At 43.1% G+C, this 25,751-nt stretch overlaps 1 protein-coding gene across 5 annotated transcripts in view; it reads left to right on the forward strand.

The window, feature by feature from the left end:
* The window catches only part of ARID1B (AT-rich interaction domain 1B), an 843,008-nt gene that overhangs the window by 252,626 nt on the left and 564,631 nt on the right, over window positions 1–25,751 (forward strand). For all 5 annotated transcript variants that reach the window (XM_086926863.1, XM_086926866.1, XM_086926865.1 and 2 more), the window contains one exon: window positions 8,766–8,876. In XM_086926863.1, the coding sequence (XP_086782989.1) occupies window positions 8,766–8,876 (111 nt within the window). The remainder of the gene's footprint in view (window positions 1–8,765; window positions 8,877–25,751) is intronic.

Raw genomic sequence — 25,751 nt, forward strand, 5'->3', positions numbered from 1 at the left:
TGGGCACACTAATCAAAGAGGTATTGCCCTACTGCCCACTACATATACTGGCAGGTGTGCAAAAATTCAGCAAGAAGAATGATTGTTTCCCATATTAACTATCTCGGTTATGAGATAGACTGAGTTCTCCTTGCCGTGATCTAGAATAATAGATGCAAAAAGTAGATTGTCATATTGGATGACACTACAACCCCGGGGGACAACATACATATTGAGATCCCTCTTCAGGACCTGGAAAAATATTGAAGAGGACTCTGTAAATCCTGGAGGACATCTGGTCCGCAGAAATTTAGAGCCCTCGCAATTTGAACAAGAAGAGATACTGCCTTTCTCTCACGTATGGGGATGGAGCAGAAAGGTCAGGTGAACTCTTAGGTATTTGTTCGGGTCCGAGAAAGGATGATGTAGGGGTTGGTAACCAGAGGGAAGAATATGTAGAAGGCGGCAGAGAAGTTGGAGCAAAAGCCCTTATGCCCTAATTCTATCCCTAAGGTAACTGACTGGGTACCTCGAACTTGGGATTCTTGCTTATGCTGCTGTGACTCCTCATGCCCTTATAGAAAGGAAGGCCATTGCTCAGCATCTATTTTCTTTATATGATCCTTCAGTTTCTTTTGTAAGCGTGCTACTCTTTCTACACCAAAGATACCATGCACTTGAACGGACTTCTTCCCATCCTCGTTAGTGAGTCCCACCCACTCACATAAGTACTTGCACGTTCCTTACCATATTGTTTGCACGTAGGCAGGCCTCCCTTTCAGTGGGGGCTGGCTATGTTTATCTTTTTTTGGCACCATCGCTGCTCAGCATTGTTTACTCGCACCTGGGAAACAAGGAAGGAATCTGCTGACCTTGTGCCTCCAGCTCATCCCGTGGAGGGCAAAAGGAAAAGAAATTGAATAACAGGATGGGGGTTCCTCGGTTGTAGTTCTTCTAATTGATCTTGTGGAGAAGGAGGTATCGCACACCTATAGTCCTAGTTCACCTAGCATTCTACAAACCTCTGTCAACAATGGAGAGACTCGTAAAGGGGTTGGGCGGCTAGATCAGAGGACCTCTTTCTGACTCTCATCCTTCAAGGGCCTGTGCTTCGGTCCTGGAGCTCCTACCCATCTGCCCTGTTAGTGCACTATTTATAGAGTCCGCTCACTCCAAACGATAGATTCACACTCGTACACATTTTCTGCTCACTGGATTCCTCACAGTCCTACCTGCCCAACCAAATTGTTTTCCCTGTCTTCTACCCTGGCAACAATTGTACGCACCCGCTTTTTAACAACATATTTTCAACCATAACACAATACATGACACACAAAGCAAGAAAGTGAACAAATATATAATGAGCGATATTACACTTTACATAAGTTTCCTTTTCTCTTGCTCACTAGCCAATACTTAAGGTCCAGTGCAGCACATTGCTCCACCCCTGTCCCCATGAACAAACTCTGCCTTACCTCTGGTGCTTGGGGAAATCGTGTGCAGTTCTGGTAGTGTTTTCCTGTCTACACCTTGCATAATTGATTTTCTGCCTCCAGTGCACACCTTGCACCTCAAGAACCTTAAAAGTCCAACATGCGTTTAATAAAAGAATAGTAAATTACATAGCAAATAATCAAGCGACAATAGTAATTTCAACCGACCTGCACAAAATGGCCAGTTGAAGCCTGGAATATTAAATTGCATGCAATATGGAATGGTTTATTTACATTTATGTCTCTGAAAGTGTGAGGGGCACAAACCTGTGCCCCAAATGTGTTATTTCAAAGAAACTTATTTAACGAGTAGGTCTCAGAACCTTGTCAGGAAACCCTTGAAGTTAAAAAAAAAAATACAATTCATGAATACACCGCTGAATTAATTAATTTCTTTAAATTGTGCGTATGGTTGTTTGTATCTTATCGAAAGTGAGGCAACTTTTAATTACAGCATATGAGAAATGTCCAACTGTATTACCTTGATTTTAAATGGCTGCTAGACGTACTAGAGCCAAGAATTTTAACAGGTGTAGTGAGGCTGAAGGGTGCTTCATATTAAAAATAAAATAATTCTCATATTTGATTATAAAATTTCACAGTGCATATTGTCATGTACAGGTTAGCAACATTGACAAAACATGCCTCGGCAAATCTACTCGCCCACTCATGTTTGCTGAAACCCAGTTTCCACAGATTTTCGTTTATACGCTATATAGTTTTATAACTAAAACTGTATGTTAATGGGAAAGTTTTTACACATTTCAGTGGAAATGAGCTCTCTGTAAATGACAGTTTACTACCAGCTCATGCTTTAGTAATGTATTTATTAAAAGTGAGTTTTTAAAGATGAACTGAGAAGCATCCCTGCCCTGATGATAATGCTATTAGTGAACTAAGAGGCAAGTCGGGTGCCTTGTGTATCCTATATGTGGGCTAGATTCTTATTATGCATGGAGCAAACGTTTAGTCTATTAAATCAAACCAAATAGGTTTTCTGTAGAGCAGGAATGCTGAACTTACATACTGAAAAGTGCTCTCATGTGATAATGAATAAAAAGGTGGCTCTGCAAAATAAAATATTTGCCTAGGATGACTTAATATGGCCAGTTTATGGGTCAAGATCATTACAGTTAGCTCGAGTAGATTATGCAGGTTACTAGACCTGCAAGTCTAGCAATGTTTGATTTTTCAAGGCCTGTGTTAAAGCAATAGAAATACAAGATTGTTTTCACAACAAAAATCTCTTATGTTTGACTTAACCCCTTCCCTGCGAGGGTAATTCCCCCACGGTGCAGGGGGTGAGTGCTGCGGTGCTCGTGACGTGACCATCTCGTCATGAGTCATGGTGGAGCTGTGCTCATGACGAGCTGGTCTCGTCACGATCCCGCCCACTGATTAATTTGCCCGCACAGGCGGTGAATTAATCGCATGTGGGCGGAGGGCAGCCGTCATGATGAGACCAGCTCGTCATGAGCACAGCTCCACCGTGACTCATGATGAGCTGGTCTCGTCATGAGCATCGAAGAGGTTAATAGACTGTAATGTCTATTCCTCATTCAAGGCGCACACCAACAGACTTTCCTCTTAATTCACTAGTGGTGTTGTCATTGCCAGGGGACAGCAATGTTTTTAAGTAGATGTTAACAACTTTCCCTTTTAATAAATGACTTGCAATCTAGTGATATCCTCTACGGATCAAGGTGAAACATTCCATGTATTAAAGAAATACACTTTTTTTTTAATTTAAAGATATTTTATCACATTTTCTACTATGTCTAGTGTAAACTTTTCCCAGTAAATATTTTCACAGTTTGTCTCCAGACCCTTAGCTCGTTTCTTCCTCCTGTTTTATTGGCTTGTCTACGTCTAAATGTATGCTTGCTGCTTAATAAAAAGGGGCAGTCTCTGGTGTGGCCACCATCCCTGCAGTCTAGGAAGCATGTGGCTATGATTTGCGCCCCCCACCCCCCATCAAAATTGGAGCTGTTCTATCTAGACGCACCCTAAAACTGCGAGGACCCATTCGCCCTCAACCCTCTTCCCTGCCCCGCCTGTCTGTGCCTGGGGGGCCGCGCCAGTCCTGGTACAGCCGCTGTGTTTTGCCTTGTTGGCGTTTGATGTCTGCACGTGGACATGAAAGCTTATGTGTATTTTAAGTAGAAAGGGGAGCTGCGGACTGCTCATTTGTTTGCCTTTTGTGAAGCTGTCGTGCTCCAGTCGGCTCCTTTGTGGGCGGGTGAAAGCCTCTGAATGGCGGCATTTCGCCGTTTGGTGGTTTTAAACTTCGCTGTTAATCCACGGCGGCCTGCTGCTCCTCACAGGGGGACGGGGAAGAGGCGGGAAGAAGCTAGTGCAAGGGGGCGGGGTTGCTGGCTCCACAGGCTACGAAAGCCTCGCGCTCGCCCCGTTGTCCTTCAAGCCTAATTGCTATCTGTCACCGAGACCTCTGCGTGCCCTCGAACATTTAACACGTGTGTGCATAGGTAGCAAGCAAGCCCAATCAACTTTAAAACAAAACCGTTACTGCAGTTGTTTCTGCTTGTTGAGTTCGGGTTTCCCCCCACCCCTCTCATTCCTGTCCATTTGTTCGTATATTGGTTAACTGGCAAAGGCTCACACCAAACCGCTTGGGCGCACAAAAACATATTTTCCAGACACAGATGCCAGGCTTCTGATTGGCAGATTCGGGCACTGTGAACATCTGTACCCGTATCTGTAGCTCAGTTCAGCAGTCGGGCGGTATCCCAGTGGGTCATCTGCATGCTCATTTTATGGTTAAGGTTGGCATGGGTGGGCATATGAGGTGCAGTGTGTGGGTATGGTATTCACACACGTTTTGCAGGTTGTTTCCTTCCATCCCTGACGAGGCACATCAACCTGCACATGCAAAGGCTGGAGGAGAAAGTATATTTCCATGGTGTTGGCGAGCAGTGAGAACCCCCTTATTAATTTACAGGTGGGCTTTCTAATGGCGGAGGGGGTTATTTAGAAACACAGCATTTTGACATCTGATTTTAGATTCGGGAGCGAATGAACAGGGCTTGTCATAATAACATAGGCTTTTTAAGGTATGGGCGAAGTGGGCAATTGCCCAGGGCCTCCACCTTCCAAGAGGCGCCAGAAAAGTCGATTTGCTCTCTCTGTCACATCTTTCTACTTTTCTATCTCAGCCTTTAATTTATTATTCAATATTGTTTAGCATCATAGGGTTTGATCAGCAAAAAAATGGGTAATAAAATCTAAGCTGTTGCACACAGGGGTCCCTAAAGTATGTCTTGCCCAGCCCCCCCCCCCCCCCCTCCCACACACACACCCCCGGCCTCAATCCTTAAAATACACTGCATAATAAGGCCAATGCACAGTGGAAATTGTGTAGACCATGTCACTGTGAAGTTCGCTGTTTCAGCATTGTTGTAGCCCTACTTGTAAATCCTACGTCTGCAACACTGTATGAAAACCGCATGCGCCTTTATTAAGCGGTTTAGTATAGGGATCCTAAAATAACCTTTAATTAAAGTCGGTAAGTTGCTGATTAAAATATATGCAAATTATCAAAATTGCGAAATTATCCCGATATATGTTGTGTGTACAGTTTTACTTTCTTTGAGTGCCAGGGTTAGCCCTTTGCATAGGGGTTGTGTTTGTTTCTGATGTTGCCATGCAGTGTTGTTTTGTGTATGCTTCCTACTGTGGATGGTGATGCGGCCTATATTATACAGCGGGTAACTGGGGGCCTGTGCAACTTCTCACAGCATGTGGCACAATCCATTTACGATACTACAGTCTCACCGGAGTTTAATTCTATTAAAAGTCACTTTCTTATTAGAAGCTATGTAGAGTGAGAATTCCGAGTTTTTATTGTACATCTATTGCCTTTGTGAATGGAATTAATCAAAAGAAGTGAAATACTTAAAGAATTCTATAGATTATGAAAAATGGCCAGTTTAATTGCTAACCTCTGACAACATATTTATGTACTCCTAATACTGAATGAATGAAAAGTGACATTTGTAGAATCACCAGATGGCAGAAGTGAGAGGCCTGGGTGTACAGCGGAGCCCCCTCCCCTTAGCCCGAACCAAACCTTTAAAACGTGCTGCTGTGTTGGGCAGTGGCACAGCTCCAGACCTTTTTGGGTTGCTTTAAATTTGTAGCTAGGTGTAAGTCCCATGGAACACATATTCCTTGGCTAGAGATCTACCGCGTGTGTAGTCTCAATTTAGCTGCACCATTTCCAGGGTGGTGGGATCTCATCTTAATGTCTTCAGAATGGAGCTATTGGAGTGTCCGCACAATACATATAGTGTTCCTCGTTCTCTCATGGTGGCCTCCTTATAGATTTTCATGTTAGTAGGACCTTTTCTAGCTTCGAGTGGAGTGTCCCATAATAAAAATTTTTTTTTAACCATCTCCTTGTGATGTCGAGAATTTTCAGCTTTGTATCCCTACAAGACTTCACGGCTGACTCAGTAGCATTTGATGTTAGGAAGATTAGACTTCATGTTTCCTAAATTCTACTGTCCCTTTAACAGTATTCTGCTGTTCCAAATTGTATTCATCAACGGATGTACCTTAGCAGAAACCATGCATGTTCGCTTTGTATATGGAAAACCAGCTCCATGTAATGCCAAAGGCACTTACCCATCGATGTAATGTGCACTGCAGCTACCTTAGCGTACCTACGTATTTTCTACACACTAGGTTGGAGATTGTAAGCGCCTGGATACCTTATCGGGTGATTAGTTAGCTCTATAAATCCTGATTGGTAGCTTCACTTTGGTCATCGGTCTTGGAGAATATGTCTGTAACCTGCTCTAGCCGTCACTACTGTCATTCTCCCGTTTGTGCTTTGCTTTGTCATCTTGTCATGATTGAAAGAGATGGAGTTGAATGCAATAGTAAGAATAGGTTGCTTACTTTAGAGGTGGTCAGGCCACTGAAATGTCGAGCCAGGCTTTGGATCAGCTTGCGTGGTCCTGTTGGGACTTCGAGCCCATAACGAGCCGAGCTTTCATGTAGCTTCTGTTTGCCACCCTCTACCTATGATGTGGCATTAGTCAGAGCAGCCGACTGTGGAACTAGGGAAACAGGTTCAAGTCTCTGCGTCGGCCCAACATCCTGTGATTCTGGGCAAATTACTAAATCTCCCTATGCCTATAAACAATGCATGTGACCGTGTGTAATGTAACTGGCACTCGTGAAGCGATCCAATAATTTTGGGTCGAGGTTGTGCTATATTTTAAGAACTCTAGAAAAATACTCTGAAAGGTAAAAGCAATGCTTTAAGGTAGGGAAAGACAAACTAGATACCCGTGTACTGGCTGATTTATACAAAGTGAAAAAAAGCCGCTTCCCTGCTTAAATTGTGTGATCTTAGGCTAATATTTCATTTCACCAAAAGTCTTTTTCCTTCATTATAGAGTATCAAAGCACTTTCAAATATGTGAATTCAGACTACCGGTTGCACAAAATTATACTTTTTCTGGGCACTGCTATAATGGGCCCTATTAATGTCAAAGATTGTACACATGTTAAAGGAATACACTTAAAAACATTTTTTTAACAGACTTTCCCATATTGAAGTGGTGTTTGTTGTATGATTTAGATTGCAATAATTTTCAGGGTCGGCTCGCCCACGGGCTCTAAGATCCGAGTCAGACCCTTGGCTCGGCTCTGGCTCAGCTCTCCGTATTAATTTATTGGCTCGCTCACCTCTTGTAACTTACGTGTTTGCCATTCGCGAAGACCCACATTTCCATCACTGCAGCATCGGCATTGGTCTGGAATCCAGCTGGTATGAAGTTGTTAAGAACAGGTATATGATGTAGGCAGAAGGTGTGTGGAGAGTGTGCAGAGGGTTCCTGGAAAAACCGAGAATGCATGCACCTTTGGCCCATTCAACGTCATCTTTCCGTGTTTTCAGTACTGTAAACAAGGAGAGCCGTTGTCACACACTGTGACTGCATCAGGGTAGGGCAAACATACTGAATTTGTTGTATTCTACCCCCTTTTCTGTTATGTTGAGTTATTCACCAGTTATTAAAATTTTATGAGGATGACTAAGGCACCGAATTGCTTCTGCTCTAAATGCATAACAGTTTACAGTAAATGAACTAAGGCACAGTTGCAAGAAAACAGGCCCTGTCAATTTATCCCATTATGTTAAGTTGTAGAACTAGATTCTATTTTCCTGGGCCTGGCTGCTGCACTTTTTATCCACTGATGTTTTTTAATTTCATTTATTTTTGAAGTTTCTTCTCCCTGAATGAATTAAAGGACATTCCAACCAAAGACAATGACCTGGAACAAATTGTGCATACATTGTTTATACGTGCTAGGAAGGACTTCTGTATGCACAGAAATTCGCCTGTGCTTTTTAAATACCAAATATTTCGTTTTCCCCTTCCTGATAATATGGAAGTGTAAGAGAAACAGCTTTATCGATCTCAGTCCCAAACAGCTAAAAACGTTGCAAAGCAGGTGGTTTCTTGAACGCTAATGAAAATATTATAATTCAGCTGTCCTGTAATGGTTTTTAGGCTGAATGGTGAAGCTTATTTGTAAAATATGCAAAAGTCTAAAAAGTGTACTGACTAACTTTTTTGAAATTAAGTCGTTTAGCAAACTACCAGAGTCATCATTCTGGGAGTCGAGGGCCACTTATTAAGTAATTTTCTACGCGAAAATCCCAAAAGCGGGTTCGGTAGTTTGAAGTTCTGAAATGACAGCGTTATTATAACTTTTCTCCTATGGAATGGGGATTACTGGCGAAATCGACGTTACTGCACCGATTTCTGCAGCTTATTGCTAAATTCCATGCAGCTTCCGGAATCAAATTGCTCCCAAGTTTGCCTAGCGAAATGTGCCTTTGAAAAATTGGACACACTAATCCGGCATGTGGTGCTGTCACGATTCTTATAATTCCGATTGGTCTGGAAGTTCCCCTTTTCACCTACATGGGCATCACAGTAAACAGTGTGGCACACCTCCTATTTCCCATGCTGCACAACCGACTAAATCAGTTTACAATCTCCACCCTGAACCTAGCACCCTCCTGATCTTTGTCATACTCCTAAAATTGCAAAATTCAACTTTCAATCTTTATTATATGATTTGAAATGATGTGCTATATTTAGGATAATTGAAAGCGAAAATCGATGTATCTATATTCACTGCTTGTGCTCCACCTTCTAACTTTAAAATGCATTGTTTTCTGAGCCCTAGTTCTCTTGCTAGATTTCTCGGAGAATGTGAAGTGTTGAGGAAATAAATTGATGTTCTGTGTTGCAGGAACTGCCTCAGGAAGGCTATGGAAACAGGTCGCAACCTCCTATGATCTCAGGAAAGCCAAACCATGAGGATTTGAACCTGCTGCAGCAGGAACGGCCATCAAGCCTACCGGTAAGTGGTTTTATCATTTGTAATATAAGTATTAATTCAGTTGGAATGATGTTGCATACTCAAGCTCATTGATAAGGGATGTATTGATTTATTGTTTGATATATGAAAATGTGAAGAGGCAGAGTTTGAACATTCGTGGTTAGTGGTGAACACTCTAGTGGACACTATACAGTAGTGAAGCTACCTTTAACAGTACCAGCACAAGTAATGTTTAGCGATGTTGCAGCAATATTTATAGGATTTCTGTCCTCCTAGGACCATAGGACCCTTCTTCAGATGCAAATGAACTGAATTATCAAAAATGAGGGGCATACTCAAATGAGTTTGAGTGTGCCACCCCTGCCAAACTTCACCAGCTCGACCCCAGCCACCCAGCTAACTGTCCCAGATGCCAAGCGCCCATGGCAGATTTCGCCCATATGACCTGGACATGTAATAAAATAGTATCGTACTGGCAAGACATAATCACGATCATATCCCACATTACACAACTCACTATTGAACACTTCCCGCTGCTTGCACTCTTGGGATACGTCCAGACCATTCGCAAACCCTCCCGCAGGTGTGTAGCAATTGCACTGCTGCTGGCGAAGAGGCAGCTCGCCATACACTGGGGCAATAAGCACTCGCCCAGCAATCACACCTGGATTAAGAGTCTGATATGCTGCAACACAAATAGTGAGCTGTACGCAGTCCTACAACCCCCTCATCTGGACCCTGAGATAAATGGCAGCTACTACGCTCCTATCTTCTTATGCTAGACCCAGACGCGGATGAGCAAACAAGGCAGGAGTCACCGTCCCAGCTGGCGGGCACACCATAAAAAAGGATATCATTGCTATGAGATGCCTCAAGGTGTCTTAGAATCCCTGCAGTTATGGTAGGCTTTATACACAGCCCTGTGTGATGCATGGATATGCTCAAATGTTTCGTGTGTATATATATATATATATATATATATATATATATATATATATATATATATATATATATATATATATATATATATATATATATATATACACACACAGGCTTATGGACATGAATTTTCACTTTTATGTTTATTCTTTTTCTGAAAATAAAAATAAAGTTTGGAAAAAAAATATGATTTTGCCAGGGTCGGGTGCGCGTTAGGTCTTTCTGCCGCTGTGGAAAGCGGGATAGCGACTTACTCAGGTAGACGGTCCAAGTCTTCATGGCTAATGATGGCCTTATAATACAAAAAATGAGGAGTTCTCATTACCAAGAGCTGGGATAGTCTTCACGGTTGCTTCCTAGACCGGCAGGCGGTTTGTTTCCCCACAAACGTTCTTTTGCCAAGTCTAGCAGGTTTGTCTGAATCTGCTTGAGACCTATAACCCCGTTACTGAAACCTTACCTTCCTGCTGAACACGCAGTCCAGGCTTGCAAGAACAAGTTGTGCCTGTACTTCGTTCAGCTAGCAGCAGCACATGGACTCATGTGTCCACTGACTTAAAAAAAAAACAAAAAAAAAATCATGAGCAATACATTGTGACAAAGATATAACGCTGCAAAGATTGGAATTCTGTTTTTGAGTGAGTATGTTGGTCATTACAAAGAATGGGCATTCGTTTTACGGCCTCCTTTTCTCAGGAGACTTGCGGGGGGAGTTCCTGTTCATCTTCTTAAATGCGCTTCACAATAGCAACATGATTACCTTTCTGGAAGCATAGCAACGATAAAAGGTAGCGAAACTGGAGCGGACGGAGGTTGAAATATTTGACATTTCTTCCTGTATATCGAAGAATCTTTTATCTGGACCTGCTGCTGAAACAAAATTATTACTAAGTCAACATGAATGGACTTCTGAGGTCCAGCCCTATTTAACTGAAGGCCAAGACTGGGTCTTCTTTTTCTGTAACCCGGGATGGGTGGGTGTGTGCTGCACTTTGAGACAAAAGAAAGGGGAATAAGGATATGTTTTAATCATAGTTATTCTGTTTCCAAGCGCCTTTTGTAAAGAGTGAATACCAGTTTTGGGGAAAAAGCAGCTTTTTGCACCTTTTATATGTATGCGTTAGTGGTTCTTTTGTGCGAAAGTACACACGTGGGCTGCAAAGGAGCGCTCTGTTGTTATTGTTCTTGTGTATCGCTGAACGCCCTTGATGAGGCATGGAAGTGCTTTATGGCGAGTAGCACCCTCTTGAAACCCAAGCTAAGTGGTAATTTTTGTGGTTTCTGGTTAGTAAGTACATAGTAACTGGGGATATAGTAGCAGTGAGTTCGGAGGGCGAGGAAATTATTGAAGATTGGTGGCGAAAAGTGTGTTGTTGGGTTATTGAAAAAAAGAAACAGCCGAAAATATTGGTGGCAACAAAGGGTTCATTAGGTGTGAAAAAAAACAAATGATGATACATTTGCCAGATTGGTGACTTATTGGACATCGCATGTAAAGCTGACAAATGTGTCCAAGTGCTGGTTGTAGAGGAGGGTAGAGCACTGTCGGCGAGATCACCGGCTGCAAGGACTAAACAAGTGGTCTTGAGATGCTTCTGAGCTTCAGTAGGTTTTGTCCTAATGGAAATTGAAGAGGCTACATGTTCCAGGCAGATGTACTCATCACTGAGAGTACGCGACCCCCGTGTGGGAGCGCTTGAATCTTGGAATGATGAACGCAGAGCAACCCGCTGAGTGCAAGAATGCTGATGAATATATTATGCCATACCACGACGAATAATCCTGGGTCCCCAAGAGCAGCACTTTCCATTTTTTGGAGCGCACCAGCATTTTTGCACCATTTTTCTTCAGTAACGCGAACAAAGCATAGAATCCAAAGTATTCAATAACCAAGCACACGCTAACAGTTTGAAGTGATGGCAAAGCAATTGTTAAGAATGAGAGTCTGCATCCACATTGGTTTGTCAGTTTTCACAAGAAAAGAGTGATTTGTGCTATTGAGTTGGTTGCAGCCAGCAAGTGAAGCTGGAGCCACAAACCTGCCATGAAACACTACACTGCAGTGCAGACAGCACCTTCCATCGGTTCTGTAGCTTCCCCTGAAATAGAAAGGTAAAAACTGGTTAATACAACATCCAGTTGTGAAACCAATCTTCTAAAACGCATGTGAGGTGCTTATCTTTATCTATATTAAATCCAGAAAAAAATCTCTTCCCTGGTTGTTGGATATAAATACACTGTGAAGTGACATAAGTGTCGCTTAAGGATATGCTTACATATTCAGTTCACATACCATTTTTCTCTCCTTCTGAAAAGTGCTGTTTTTCAAGCGGAAAATGTTGCTGAACATGAAGTGTGTATATATATATACCAGTATGGCAATATTTTAGTGTGACCACGAATAGGGAACAGCTTTGCTGAAAGCTTTATGGTGCATATGCAGTGCTGAGACCACACAACTGGAGCTCACTCCTGTACATAACTAGGTGTCTTACTAAGTGTCTTAGAGCTTATTGCGCTTGCGAGCTGCTTCACAGTAGTGTGAGAAGCAACCATTATCTGTGCCTTCCAACACTACGTTTGAGGACAGCAGGATTCATTACGGTCATTCTGCAGCAACTTTTAAAAACCTTGTTGATCCCTCCTTGAATTAGCCCACCGGAGTAATCCATTGAGCAAAGGTGTATCCTTCCACCTACATTGGACTGCTTGAGGACTACATCTGAATAGTATGCAGTCCTCACACATTTATTTTTCAAATTTTTGCCATGCATACACAAAGCAACAGTTTTTTATTTAGTTTTGTTTTGCATTGTAAAATAATTTTTTGTTGTTGGCGCTTAAATGTGAACGTTAAATCTGTTTACTTTGCCAGTGCTTGTTAACTAACGGTGTTGCATATGTGTCCAAGTCAGTGTATTTTAAGGTGCTAAAAAGCCCTTTAACCCCTTTCTGTGATGCAGTCTGCTACTATATTGTTCTATCGCACCAGATGTTGAGCTTCAGAGCCACAAACATCCAGCATGCATCTGCATTTTGAACATCAACAAGCTCTGGCAAAAGGGTTCCACTGACTGGTTCTCCCATTTTATTTCCGAAAGGTAATTCCTGTAGATTTGAAGAACTGATTTGGAAAATAAACGCAGCCAACTAAGACAATCAAGAGGAAAATCATAAATTCATTTTGTTACAGTTGCTGAAATTAATTCAACTCTCTTGCCCACTGTGTTTTTATTTATTTTTTGGTTTGTTTTTCTTTTTTGGCCACCCCTAGTATGTCATGGATTTTACTAAAGATGTCAGTCCAAAAGGCAGCGATGAGTGGGCTGAACCAGGACATGTGCAAGAAGGAGGCAGGGTCCAGCCCGCACCGCCAGCATTACTCATCGGGCCTCACCCCCATGCGGTGTAGCTGAGAGTAGAGTCCTATAAAACCTGTGCAACTATTTCAAGTGAATTGGTCTCAGTCTATAATTAGGTGAGAGCAATTGGATTTGGCCACAACAGAAGGCCCATTTTTCATCAGTCACCTGCCCGTCTAGGTCTGCATTCCAACTGTTCAGGGCTTTGGGTGCAGTCAGTGGTGCGGCGTTTTGCATAGAAAAGTATAATCTTGTTATTAGTCTATGGGAAGTAGCAGTAGCTATATTCTGCACAAGCGCTCGTAATGGAGAAGGGGGGGTTGGAAAGGTAGAATGCAGTTGTCTGCATGTGGCTCTAATCTTAAAATAGAGAAATAGCTTGGAGAAATTCCTAGAGCCCTCAGCCATAGGTGCCAATGGGGCACAGAAGGTGTCCTCCGGATAAAGATCTGCAAAGGTTTCCAGTCCCATTGATTTCACCAGATATACATTCCCGCCATCAGCCATAGCTGGGATCTGTGGGTTTCGTGGTAGAGGGATAGAGGGGGCATAGAATATTTCCAGGTGGTCTCTGGTGCTCAGTCTGTCCCAAGCCCATCTAAGGGTCTCAACTGTGTCTATCCCGTCCCGCGACATTCGATATTTTTGATATATGGCCACTTGGAGCAGAACTGGAGCTGTTGTATCCGTCTCGACAGCTGTGTGGGGTTGGAACTGGGTGGGATGTAACTAATAATGCAAAAATCGAGCTTGTTTTGTTCTGAAAAAAAAAAATCGAGCTTGTGCACAATACGCATATAATGAAATGTCCGGGCCCCCAGCCTTTCCTGAGCGAGAGGAAGTGTGAGCAGTTCCCATGTAACATGTGCTTGCTTCTCCTCCCAAGCCAGGGAGATCATGAGAGATCTGAGAGTTTTGAAGAAGGCTTGGGTCAGAGGAATCAGAATTTTAACAAACAAATATAAGAATTTGGCCAGCACAACCATTTTAGCAATGTCAATTCTGCCAGCGGGAGAGATCGGCAGCTGGGCCCAGATCTTAATCTTCCCTTCCAGCCAAGAAATAGCACGACCATAATTTAGATTCTATATCTCGTGTTCGTCCCGGCTTAACCAGATGCCCACATTTTTTACCAGCCCTTCTGCCCACTTTAGTGGGTGTTCTATGTCGAGAGGTTTAGTATTTGGACCAGTTTATAAATATTCCGGAAAGCCCGCCGAACTTTGTGCTCCCTAAGTAGTGGACCTAAGTTGACCTCAGGGTCAATGATGAACAACGTCATATCATCTGCATACAACGAAATTATGAGCCCTCGTGCTGAAGCCCAACCCACTTGCCTCGTGATGTTGACGAATCATAGCTTCTATTGGTTCCATCGCTATGGCAAACAAGAGAGGGGAAAGGGGGCAGCCTTGTCTGGTTCAGCGGGATATAAAGTATGGGTGCTAGATCAATGCATTCATGCTCAGTCTTGCTGAGGGTGATGTGTACAACAGTTTGACTTGTGCAATAAACATTGGGCGAAAGTCAAGCCTCCCTAGTATGGCGAAAAAATATGGCCATTCCAGTGCATTAAACGCTTTTGTAGAATCTAGAAATGCCACGAGTGGCTTTGCATTAGGATTCAGATAGTGCAACACTGTGAAAAAGGTGCAACGTTTCTGAGTTGTGGATCTACCAGGGATAAACCCGGACAGGTGCTGTAACTTAATTAACTCATCTGCTTGCTCTCTTATTTGTCCATCAATACAATCTCATTATCCCATTCATCCATGGATCTGTTCATGCACTTAGTAAACACTGCAGGCATAAAGTTATTCCTTGACCCATGCATTCTACTATTCATTCACAAATCTATGCAAGTAGCACTTATTCATACAGTCACTCATCCATTCACTCAGTCACCATGTCATTCATCCATGTGCTCACAAACGTACTTCATCTCTTGCAACCATCCATCCATGAACTTGCTCATTTAGCTTTCTATATTTACCCATTAATACATTCTCTCAACCTTACACCTGCTAATATGCGCAAAACTCGCCAATCATTGAAAAAAAGCACATTCAATTAAAAAGGCAGTCTTATGGCCTTTGTTAATGTAAATCACCAATATCAATTTTATTTTGCCTTGCTTTTGAAGTGCTTCTTGTTTAGTCAAAGATCTGTTGCTGCATTCAGCATGTGCTGTTTTGGCATGGGGCGAACAAGCACACACACACTCTGGTGGCTGATACTTCAACTCTTGGTTTGCAGGCAGCGACTCTGCGAGTCAGGCAGGCAAGCTGCGGGCCACTGTAGTAATTCGGATTTGCCACCCACCTGCCTAGTTCAGGGCTGTCCTCAGTGAGTCTGTGGTCCAGTAACACTGTCCTGAATGGCTGTAACAACTGCCGGTCACTGACTCCGTGACGTGAAGCTCAGCAATAATTGAATTGCCACGCGCGGCAGCACGGGGGCTGGTTCACTAAAGATTTTTAAAACCATGCAGTGGCGGCCCAGGGCGGTGTGAGCAGCAGACAGTGCTGCGAACTACATGATTGTGGAGGCACCCAGCCGCTTCCTCCCACAACAAAATCCTCTCCTCCAGAAGCAGGACGTGACGTCTCTCCACAGAACCAGACTAATGTATCTCACAACATGACTGGGCCCTGCCCAGCTGCCTCGATGGTAGCCATTGGGCCCTACCGTGACGTCAGGCTATCTGAGAGCAGCGCCACAGGAAATAATCACAATGATACATTGTAGCAGTGAGCCTGCCCGCAGTCTTAGCTCAGCTGCGAGCCCCAAGCCTGCGGGAGCAGCTCTCGACTGCCACAGGTGGCGCATTGTCAGCTTCCACACTCCAGTTACACTTTGAGGCAGCGCTTCCATGAGGCTGAGACACTATGTATTTGCGTGCCTATGCATTTCAGTGTGGTGATATGGGGCACTACACTGAAATGCATTAGTCTAACGCTTGATGAGTGGTACTTGGCAGGACTGGGATTTAAGTGAATTCATTTTTTTGGGTATCAGTTATCGTGTCTTACAGCGTGTGCTGTAATGGTTTTCATTATCTTGATTTCCCAGATGGTATTATATTTCTATATTCAGTCCCCTTCACTAGTTTTACTTTATTTTTACACTGCTAAAGTGCGGCAGCCCTAAGGAAATGGCCAGCCAATCTTGTAATAACAAAGAAAGATCCTGTAGGGTGGGGGAGGTGTTTTTAAAATCTGAAATGCTTGCTTGAGTATCCGCTGGAATGAGAAAAAAACTGTGAAAAAGTGTATGGCATGATAGGTTTTGTGTTAATATCCAGATTTCGAGAAATAATTTAAGGTATCGCTTCTGTGTTCTTTATTATCGTTGTTGGAATCCAGTGTGATAGACCTACAGCAATGCGCTCCGAGGTTTTCTAACCACAGTCAGTATTTGGGTCATTATATTTTTATTTTAATGACCAGCAAAGAAGGCAGAAGGAACCAAAAACATTTTTCACCACTTATTTTAGCGAATTTCTAGTCTGTAGAAGTGCTGCATCTTGCTAGGTGGCAACCCAGTTGTTCAGCAGCACCGAAGATGGGTTCCTAAAATAAAAACCTTTTGACCTCTGCACTTACTTATTTGCAAATTAAGCACGTTGCGTTTTTTTGTAACAAATGGAACATACTGATTCATTGTATTAGATTTCTTTGCAGAAATCCCTTCCTTGCGCAGAAAGTCAATTTAACCTGGTGGAAATATCCGATTGAGGAAGGTCTGGTTGGAAGTTAGAGGAGGATCAGGGTATTTGAAGAGAATGTCTAAGCAGAATCATGTGAGCACCTCCAAAACCAAAGCTTTGCGTGTGTCCACACAACGGTTACATGGTGCCATAGAAACACACAGAAATGTATGCATGCAAATAAATGGCAGGAGTTAGTCGGACTACAGAACAAGAAAGACTATGCCTGCTTGTATTCCGTGGAGGAGAAGTGTTTCTCCGCAGAGGAAAAAGTATTCCTTTGCAGCGCTATATAAAACTTTCAAATAAAATAATAGAGCATGGATGTGATCCAAAGAATGTGTAAAATGTTTGTGACACTCCTACACCACTCTGGGGGATTTTTTATTTTATTTCTGTTAATCATACACCTGGTTTTGATAGAGTCCTTTGTTTACAAGCGTAATCTGTTGGAGTTTTTTGTAAACCCCCATTAGGAATGCATGTCGGAGAAATGTAAACTTGTTTCTGACTTCCTAGATTTACTTTTTGTGACTCTAGCGCACAAACGGAAAGCTTGCAGCGCTTTCCCGGCAGATGGTTGCAGGTGGGGAAAACCGGGACTCCTTTTTGGGGAGAAGCGCTCGTGTTTCCTCATCAGACTTTAACTCAGAGCAAGAGAGAGAGAGAGAGAGAAACACACACTAGGGGAAAGAAGTAGGAAAAGAAAGACGGCAAAACGCGTCAAAGGGAGAAAGCAAGAGCGAAAAAGAACCTGCAATAATTGAGATGAAGTGGGCAGGGATTGTTTGGTGGTGGATTAAAGGGGCACAATCCACCAAGACTATGCAACTTGATATTTGGCACACGACATTCAGTGGTGCTGAGCACCACTTTGGGCCCGCACTTATTTTTTTTTATTTATTTTGCAAATTAAGCAGTGCCCTTAAGTGAAATATACAAACTTAACATTAATACAATCAATGCAAGCACTCACGTTTTATTGCATAACCATAGTTATTTTGGTAGTCTAATTTTTATGAGCACAAAGTGTGCAATTGAAACATTACACTCTGAACGCAAATTTTCAGCAAGAAAGTCGGATTTGATTTTGTAAATTGCTGAAATGTCCCTTTTTTAATTTTTATATCTGACTCCGCTTTTGATGAATGAAGATTTTAACTGCTTGGCTCCTAATATAAAATCTAGGTATTTGCCTGAAATTGTGAACTGTGTGGGAAGTTCGTCCAGATGCCTTTTTATAACCCAACTAGCTACATTCCCCTTCATATAGTAAATAAGATGATTCTGGGAATTTAATACGAACTACTGGCATCCGTTGTGGCAGCCAGGTCTGTACATTGAGTATTGTTAAATTGTGTAATAGTAACACTTGTTGTTCGCAGCACTTAAAGACTGCAACACAGAAATATGAAGCTCTCTGGAAAAAATAATTATTTTCTTAATGTTATCATCGAATATGTGAGGAGCTAGCTTTTACTGACTCTTTCCTAAACATGCTGTCTTTGGCCACTTGTTACAGTGTGCCACAAGTTTACGTGTCACACACGACACCTATCGTCCAAATTTTGAAGATTGTCTTTGAAACCTTCGCCAAAGCACTGTTATTTGCTGATTCCCAGTCAGTAAGCATTCCTTCATCTCTTAATTGGGGCATGTACACCGATTTGGTATCCAGTAGAATTGATGTACGGGTAGGGGCTTGTCTCTGGTCTTAAGTGTACACAGTGGGCCATGAAGGGCACCCTCTGCGTTTGTGCTCCATGTAAGTGGAAGTCCTCCATGACGATTGTTGCCCATTAGAAGGAAATGTAAAGCCTATGAGACGTCAGCGAGAGACTCTATTCAGAACAGATTAGACCAGACATTCGAAGCAGATTGTGTTTTTGGAATTTGGGATTAGCCACACAGGACACAAAGTCCTGTGATCATTGAAAAGTTGAAAGGGCTGTACCGTTTTCTGGGTTTACAAGCAAATCTCCTTCCTGATGTGCCAGTCAGACAAGTCCGAACTGGCAGTAAAGTGCTTAGCTAACTGAAGCGCGATCGATGCCACCATAGTGTTTGCGGGTAGCTTCAGAGCATGAAGCAGCCGGACAGTGTATATTAGGGAACACTTCGTTTTCTCTTTCTGCGTCCGATCACATTTAATAAATAGGCCCTAGCACCAATGGATCTGGGGTAACGATGGGGACAACAAGGCAGTTTGTGAGATACAAGATAGCCCTCTATAGCGGTCTGCCTACAACACTAAAGCGTAGCATCATACGCTTCAAGATTTGTGTTTCAAAATGAGACTACAGGAGCATAGAATGTCAACCTCAGATGGCGTTTCTATCAGAGTGATTAGTTTCTTGCATCCGGTCTTTGGAACGAGGACTGACATACGTCACTCATAAAATAATTTCTTCAGGCACTCATGGTATCATACAGGTGAATCGCCAAAGGATCCGACCACGGCATCTATCCACAATTTGAAGGCAGACGTTCTCAGATACACTGACTTACTCAGGGCTGCTCTGATTTCAGTTCACTATCATCTGTAAAATATTCTTTCATTGGAAAAAAGGATTTTACTTTCTTTTTATCTCTAAACTCCATATGAAATCTTATCTTGCTCAAGCAAAAGCATTTGCCATTGTTATTTTTGCTGTTATTGCGTGATATCCTGTTGTTGCAACAGCACTATAAGATTTGGTGTAAGTAATGTATATCAATCAATCAAAAAATACTTTTATTTGATTTCATTAAAATCATAAAAGGGTGGACATACCACCATGTTTCATAAAACCGAGGATCAACATTTTAAAGCTAGAATTTAAGAAGAGACAAAAGTTGTAGGAGAGTGAAGAGACAGAAGAAGTTTGAAGCTAAATCGTGTCAACAGGCAATAAATAATCAAGATAAAATGCAATTTAGCTTTTAAAATTAAATCAGTTACATTTAGAAACCAATTAACGTCTTTCAATAGCCCTTTTATCGTGGGGTAATGTCCATTCCTGAGAGAGGCTTTCAGCCGCCTTTACCAAAGTTAAGAACTTAAGAGTGCTATACTCCTGTCACCCTTCTTTTCTGTTTTGTATACAGGTTACAATCCATTTGATCTCCACGAGGGAAACTAATACTAGGCTCAGAATGTGTTAGTTGATTTTGTGTTTCAGGAAATGGAGAGTGGGGGCGTGGCTTGGTGCCCACAGACGATGGCAGCGTCCAAATAGTCCTCAAAATGGCGCGGTATGTATGCAGCATTATGCCAGTGTTTCCACTGACGGGCCGACTTTGAACACAAAAGTGTTGACGGCGGTCACCTTAGTTTGGGTCGCGGCTTTCTGACAGGATGTAGACCTACATTTCCCTTGCAGGCGTGGCTCACCTCATGATAACAGCCGCCATTTTGTCAACCCTGTGGGTTTCTCTTGCCACTATTTCAGGGATGCCTTCTTGTCTTCCAGCTAGTTTTCCTAGTGCTCTGCTCATTTCCAGTACAATTGTTCCTGCTTCCTCCTGGAATGGCAGGCAAGTTCCTTCTATTAATTCTGCATTATCATCCATTTACATTGCCATGAATGAGATAGTGTTCTTTATGAAGTGCAGACAAGGGTCTTTCTTAATATGGTTCCTGTTTTTTTTCCCTTTTTTGAGCCTCTAGTTGAGCTTCATTTTCTTGCATAATTTTATCACCTTTTTTATTAGTGAAAGTGGAATGATGTTTGGACTTACACGGTTGGTCCCTACTTCTGATTCACCTATTGTTTGAACCTTCTTATGAGATCCCTCTCATATATCATCACAATATCTGTCTTTGCTAAGCAGCTTCCTTTTTGTAATAACAGTGACTCTGCTGACCTTTTCGTTTTCTATTCTATATGGGAGAATTGAAAAAGATGAAACTTTCATTATTGCCCCCCACTCATAAATGTAATAAAAATTCCACGCTTTTCTCGCAGCTTTAAAAGGTGGAGAATTCTTTTGTTTCTCTGCATAAGGGTAGTTCCTCATCAAGTTCTAGTGGAGCCTCTGCCTCACTTGTTACTTGAAAGGCTTCTTCTAACCGTTTGAAAAAGGATCCGTCATCTCACACGAAATCTTCTCCTGGTGTCTCCTTGGAGGAAACGGAAGCCAAATTACAGCTCCTTACTGGTTGGTGGTCTCAGATGGGGGAAAGACTTAATACAGCTGAACAAAATATTGCGTCTTTTGGTTTAACTGATCTCAAAGTAAATGCACTTCAAGCTCAAGTCCCATCTCTTTAAAAGCAAGTTGAAGGTTTTGGGAACAGAAATAGGAGGAATAATCTTCGTATATATGGACTGCCTGAAGATTCGGAGGGTCCTGAACCTATTACCTTCTTTAAACCCTTTCTTCCTAGACTTTTGAACATGCCGGAAGGAACTTCTGTCAAATTACAGCGAGCCCACATGCTAGGTCATCAATCTGGGGCTTCTTCCACCTCCAGAAGGCCAAGAGGAGTCATGATGTACTTGTTGGAGGAAATACAGAGTGGTCACAGCTTGATTTGTGAATCTACAAGCTACTTTATGTGTAGGCACCTGGTTCTATTTTCTCAAGCCATGAGTCACCCTGATGGTCAGGTAGTCCATAACAGCATATGATGTGCTGATACTGGCTCCCCGTCAGCAAGAGAATCACGTTCAGACTCCTCACCCACGCACACAAGGCTCTCCACGACCTGGGCCCCAAGTACCCCAACGACCGCATGACCTTCTACACGCCCACCCGCCAGCTACGATCGACCAGCCACGCCTTCGCCACCGTACCACGCATCCGCAGAGCCACCGCCGGAGGAAGATCCTTCTCCTACCTGGCAGCCAAGACTTGGAACTCCCTCCCCACCCACCTTCGGCGAACCCAAGACCATCTCTCCTTCAGGAAGCAGCTCAAGACCTGGCTGTTCGAGCAGTAACATACCCTCTCCCCAGCGCCTTGAGACCCTCCCGGGTGAGTAGCGCGCTTTACAAATGCCGTGATTGATTGATTGATATGATAATCTGTAAAAGTGGCGCTATCTTCAGTGGACTATAAACAGTAGACCCAAGGTTTCCACCCATCAAAGGGGGGCTGAGAGGTGTATCTAGCCTTTGATGCCAACAGAAAGACCTCAACGTCTCCTTAGTTTATCACAGCAAAGGTACAGACCAGCATTTGATCTGTATTCAACTGAATTTGAGCCAGTTGTCCTACGCCCAGTGTAAGAGGAAGTGGAAAAAAGTACATTATTGATATAGGAGAAGAGCTTCTGTGGGAGGGAGGGTATTAGAAAACAATAGTGTTAAATGGAGGGCTTGAGGTGGCTCCGCCCACTCAAACATTAACCCCTTCCATGCTCATGACGGAACCGTTCCGTCATGGTTCCATAGGCCCAATGGAACGTTCAGCACAGCGCAGGAATTTGCGCCGCGCTGAACGGGTTAAATGAAAACATGTGAATTACTTTCAAAACAATTTTTGTAACATCCAAAACAAACTGAACAGTAATTAGTTAAAAAAAAATATATATACAAATATAGAGACAAGTAATAATACCACAAGAATTAATGATCCAGATTAAAACACTCGGACAAAATATAAAGGTTTTTAGCACATGAAACTCCACTGCATGTCTACTTGGTAGCATGCCAGTCGCTCCTCGGTCATTTTAAACATCCCAGTATCTAAGCTGCTTCTGTCCCAGCTCAGAGATATGTTGTTTATCCAAACTCAGTCTTTTAGTCCCTCTCAGGCGTGGAATATATTGTGTTCATTGAAAAAAATAAAGGCGAACACCCTTTATTCCCGTGCACCCATTAAATGTTCTCAGATAAAGTTTTGGTCAGTCAACACTAACAAAATGTTATGTTAAAGATTTTTATACAGCATACATTCACTGGTCAGCTTCTTGGCGCTGAGTATAGGAACATAACCTGCAACTCAGAGACGCATACATATGCTTGTGTAAAGAGCCATGTTCTTAGAAGTATTCTAAATTTAGAATAACAGGCGGACATTCTGATATTAAGGGGGAAATAGTTCCAGAGCCGGGGGCCCAGTACAGAAAATCTGGAGTCTCCTACTCTCTTCTTCCTAAAAAGGGAAATTGCCTTAAGATTGAGGGAAGGTGTGTACTTTTGAATTCTGGAGGAGATAACAAAGGACTTTTTCAATAAAGTGTTTTTAAAATGATGCATCCTGTCTTGAAAGCCAAGCGCTGTTTCGCCGACAGCCAGTGAAGTTCCCTTATCAGGGGGGTGATGCGACACCTACTTGACTGTTGGTAAATCAGCGTGGCTGCCTGGTTTTACCAGTTGCAATCTCTAGATGTGATATTCTGGTAGGCCAAGGTATTGTGAATTCGCTTAGTCTATTTGAGAAATGACTAATGCGAGATTTACCTGAATAAGGCCTACGTGGATGAGAAATCTACCAATCTTCCTGATCATCCGTAGTTGAAAAAAAGAAATGAAACTTCTGTTCCTACATGTGGCTTCAAGAAAGCTTTTTATCAACAAGGACTCCAAGGCTCTTTGCTGAGTTATTTGGCTTGGGGGGTTGGGTGTGGGGGAAGGGGTGCGCATTTCAGCTGGCCACAAATTGGCGTTCCATAGTTCTTGTGAACCTCCAGCCAGGTTGATCTCAGTCTTGGAGTTCAACTTAAGTAATCCTCCAAATTGACACAACTTGTCTTCAAATCGGCCTTTGGCAAAGCAAACAGGTTGGGTTTAATATGCTATCAAAGACATAGTTACCATATTCGCGTTTGACACATGGGAGGGAGGCAGCCAGAAGAAAGAGAGAGTGCTATCGTTCTAAAGCAGTTCCACAAGCAGTTAACTCGAGCGGAGGCGGAAGGATAAATTCAAACAGTCATTAACATTAGGTGAGACATGAATGCTCCACTGGGCTGAGCCAAGAAGTGATAGACAATGTCTTCAGCCATTGGCTTGGCTGAAAAAGGGTAGTCCATGAAAGCCAGAGTTGAAAGGCAGGACCCAAAGACCATGATATCAATATTGTTAGTAACAGGTCTATTTGACAGCTATTGTGTCTAAACACAGGCCTAAAACTGGGCATACATGCATGGGGCTCATATGCAACAGCAGCAATCTCCCTGCCAGAACATTCTTGTCCAGAGTGCACAGTAAATAAATACCTTAAAATCTTAATTGTATCTTCCCGATGAGGGGATGAGCAGAGTTCTTTCTTTAGGTATTGTTTTTTTAATGCTTTTAGTAATTGAAGATCTAGAGTGTCTTGCAAAAGGTCTGAATACATTAGTATAACCTTTCAATGAAGTATCTTCATCCAAACAGTTCCTTCTTTTGAAGGTATCATCAGTAGACAGGTGACCTGCTTGCCCAAATAGTCAGAAACTAAGCAAAGAATTATCTTACTATGTTAATTCTTGATACACAGATACTTCTGACTTACCTCCCGCTTGCAGTTTGCACTTTCTGTCCAAGGTCCGTCTACCAAGGGCATAAAATGCCAGGTTTTATTGTCCTATATTTTATTTGAATATGTATAGTTGCCTTGGTAAGTAATGAATTTTTTTTTAATTAAATGATGAACAACTTTTATTGTATCTTCAAAAAGAACACATGCCTTGCAGTGGCAGTTGAAGGTAGTGCTAGGTGAACGTAACTTCTGCAAACCCAAGTACATTGTTACTAGGATACAACATTGCGTTTTTTGTAGCATTATCTTCCGACATTTAGATGTTTACTGGTGACATAGGTTAATCTCCAAACAGTGAGATTTGAGCCAAGAGACAGCTCTTCCAGCACATCGTTAACTGATTGTCTGTGCTCTCCTGCATCGCTGAACTATGTAAAAGCCAGTGTGGGGGGGGGGGGGTGTATGAGGGCTGGTGACTTCAGCATTCAAACACCCTGGAGCTAAGTGCTTACTGGAATTGGTCAGTGATGCTGTGTGTATGTCTAATACTTCCCTATGTGTGTTGTGCCAGCATGCGCAGTTTGTTGTGATTACAAATAATGGAAGCAAACTAAATTGCTGCTGAGTGGCACCATGCTGTCCTTTTTAGGTCTCGCCTGTCGATGCGCATGCGCATCGAGCAAGGCGAGAGTATTGGGACTTATCCGCTCTTTATCCACACTGCAAGGAATCGTGGCGATTCCTTGCAGTGCCCGTGACTTTTAAGCTCAATGCGCATGCGCATTGAGCTTAAAAGCGCGTGCACGTCCGTCTTTGTTTACCCGCTCCGCCCCCTCCCCTTCCCGCCGTGTCGCATTTCTCCTCCCCCCTCCCCTCTCCTCCGTCCGTCCGTCTTGTTTGTTTGTTTAATTTAACCCGCTCCGCCCCCTCCCCTTCCCGCCGTGTCGCATTTCTCCTCCCCCCCTCCCCTCTCTTCCGTCCGTCCGTCTTGTTTTCTTTCTCTCCTGCCTCTTGTGTTTTTCTCCTTCACTGTTGCCTTTTCTCTCGCCGGCTCGCTGCTGCAGATACTTCTCCGTATGTACATTTCCTCCCTGTCTTATCTCTCCCTGCATGGTGCGCTCCTCACTGGCTCTGTCCCCTAATAAGCTTAATAGGCCGGCTTTATTTAATTATCAGTGATCGCGCTCTGTTCTTTCAGGCTCGCCGGTACTGTATATTGAGCCCTCACTGCGGATTTGCCAGGACAGCGCTCCGTGTCCCCTCCACGGGCCCCTCCGTGGTCACGGATCGGTACCTCCCAAGGCATCGCTTCCATGTCTGTCCCCGCTACACCCCAGCAACCGCCTCCCCCTTGGCAACGCAGCCCGGGCGCGAAGGCATGCATGGCAGGAGTCAGTCAAGTGCTCAGCACTTCTTCTGTAATAGAGCCGGCCCTGCTCCTGGGGTGAGAGGAAGCCCCCCTGTTTCCCCATCATATTGTTCCCAGCGCCTCGG

Source organism: Lissotriton vulgaris, chromosome 6, assembly GCF_964263255.1.
Source record: "Lissotriton vulgaris chromosome 6, aLisVul1.2, whole genome shotgun sequence".
Lineage (NCBI taxonomy): Eukaryota > Metazoa > Chordata > Amphibia > Caudata > Salamandridae > Lissotriton > Lissotriton vulgaris.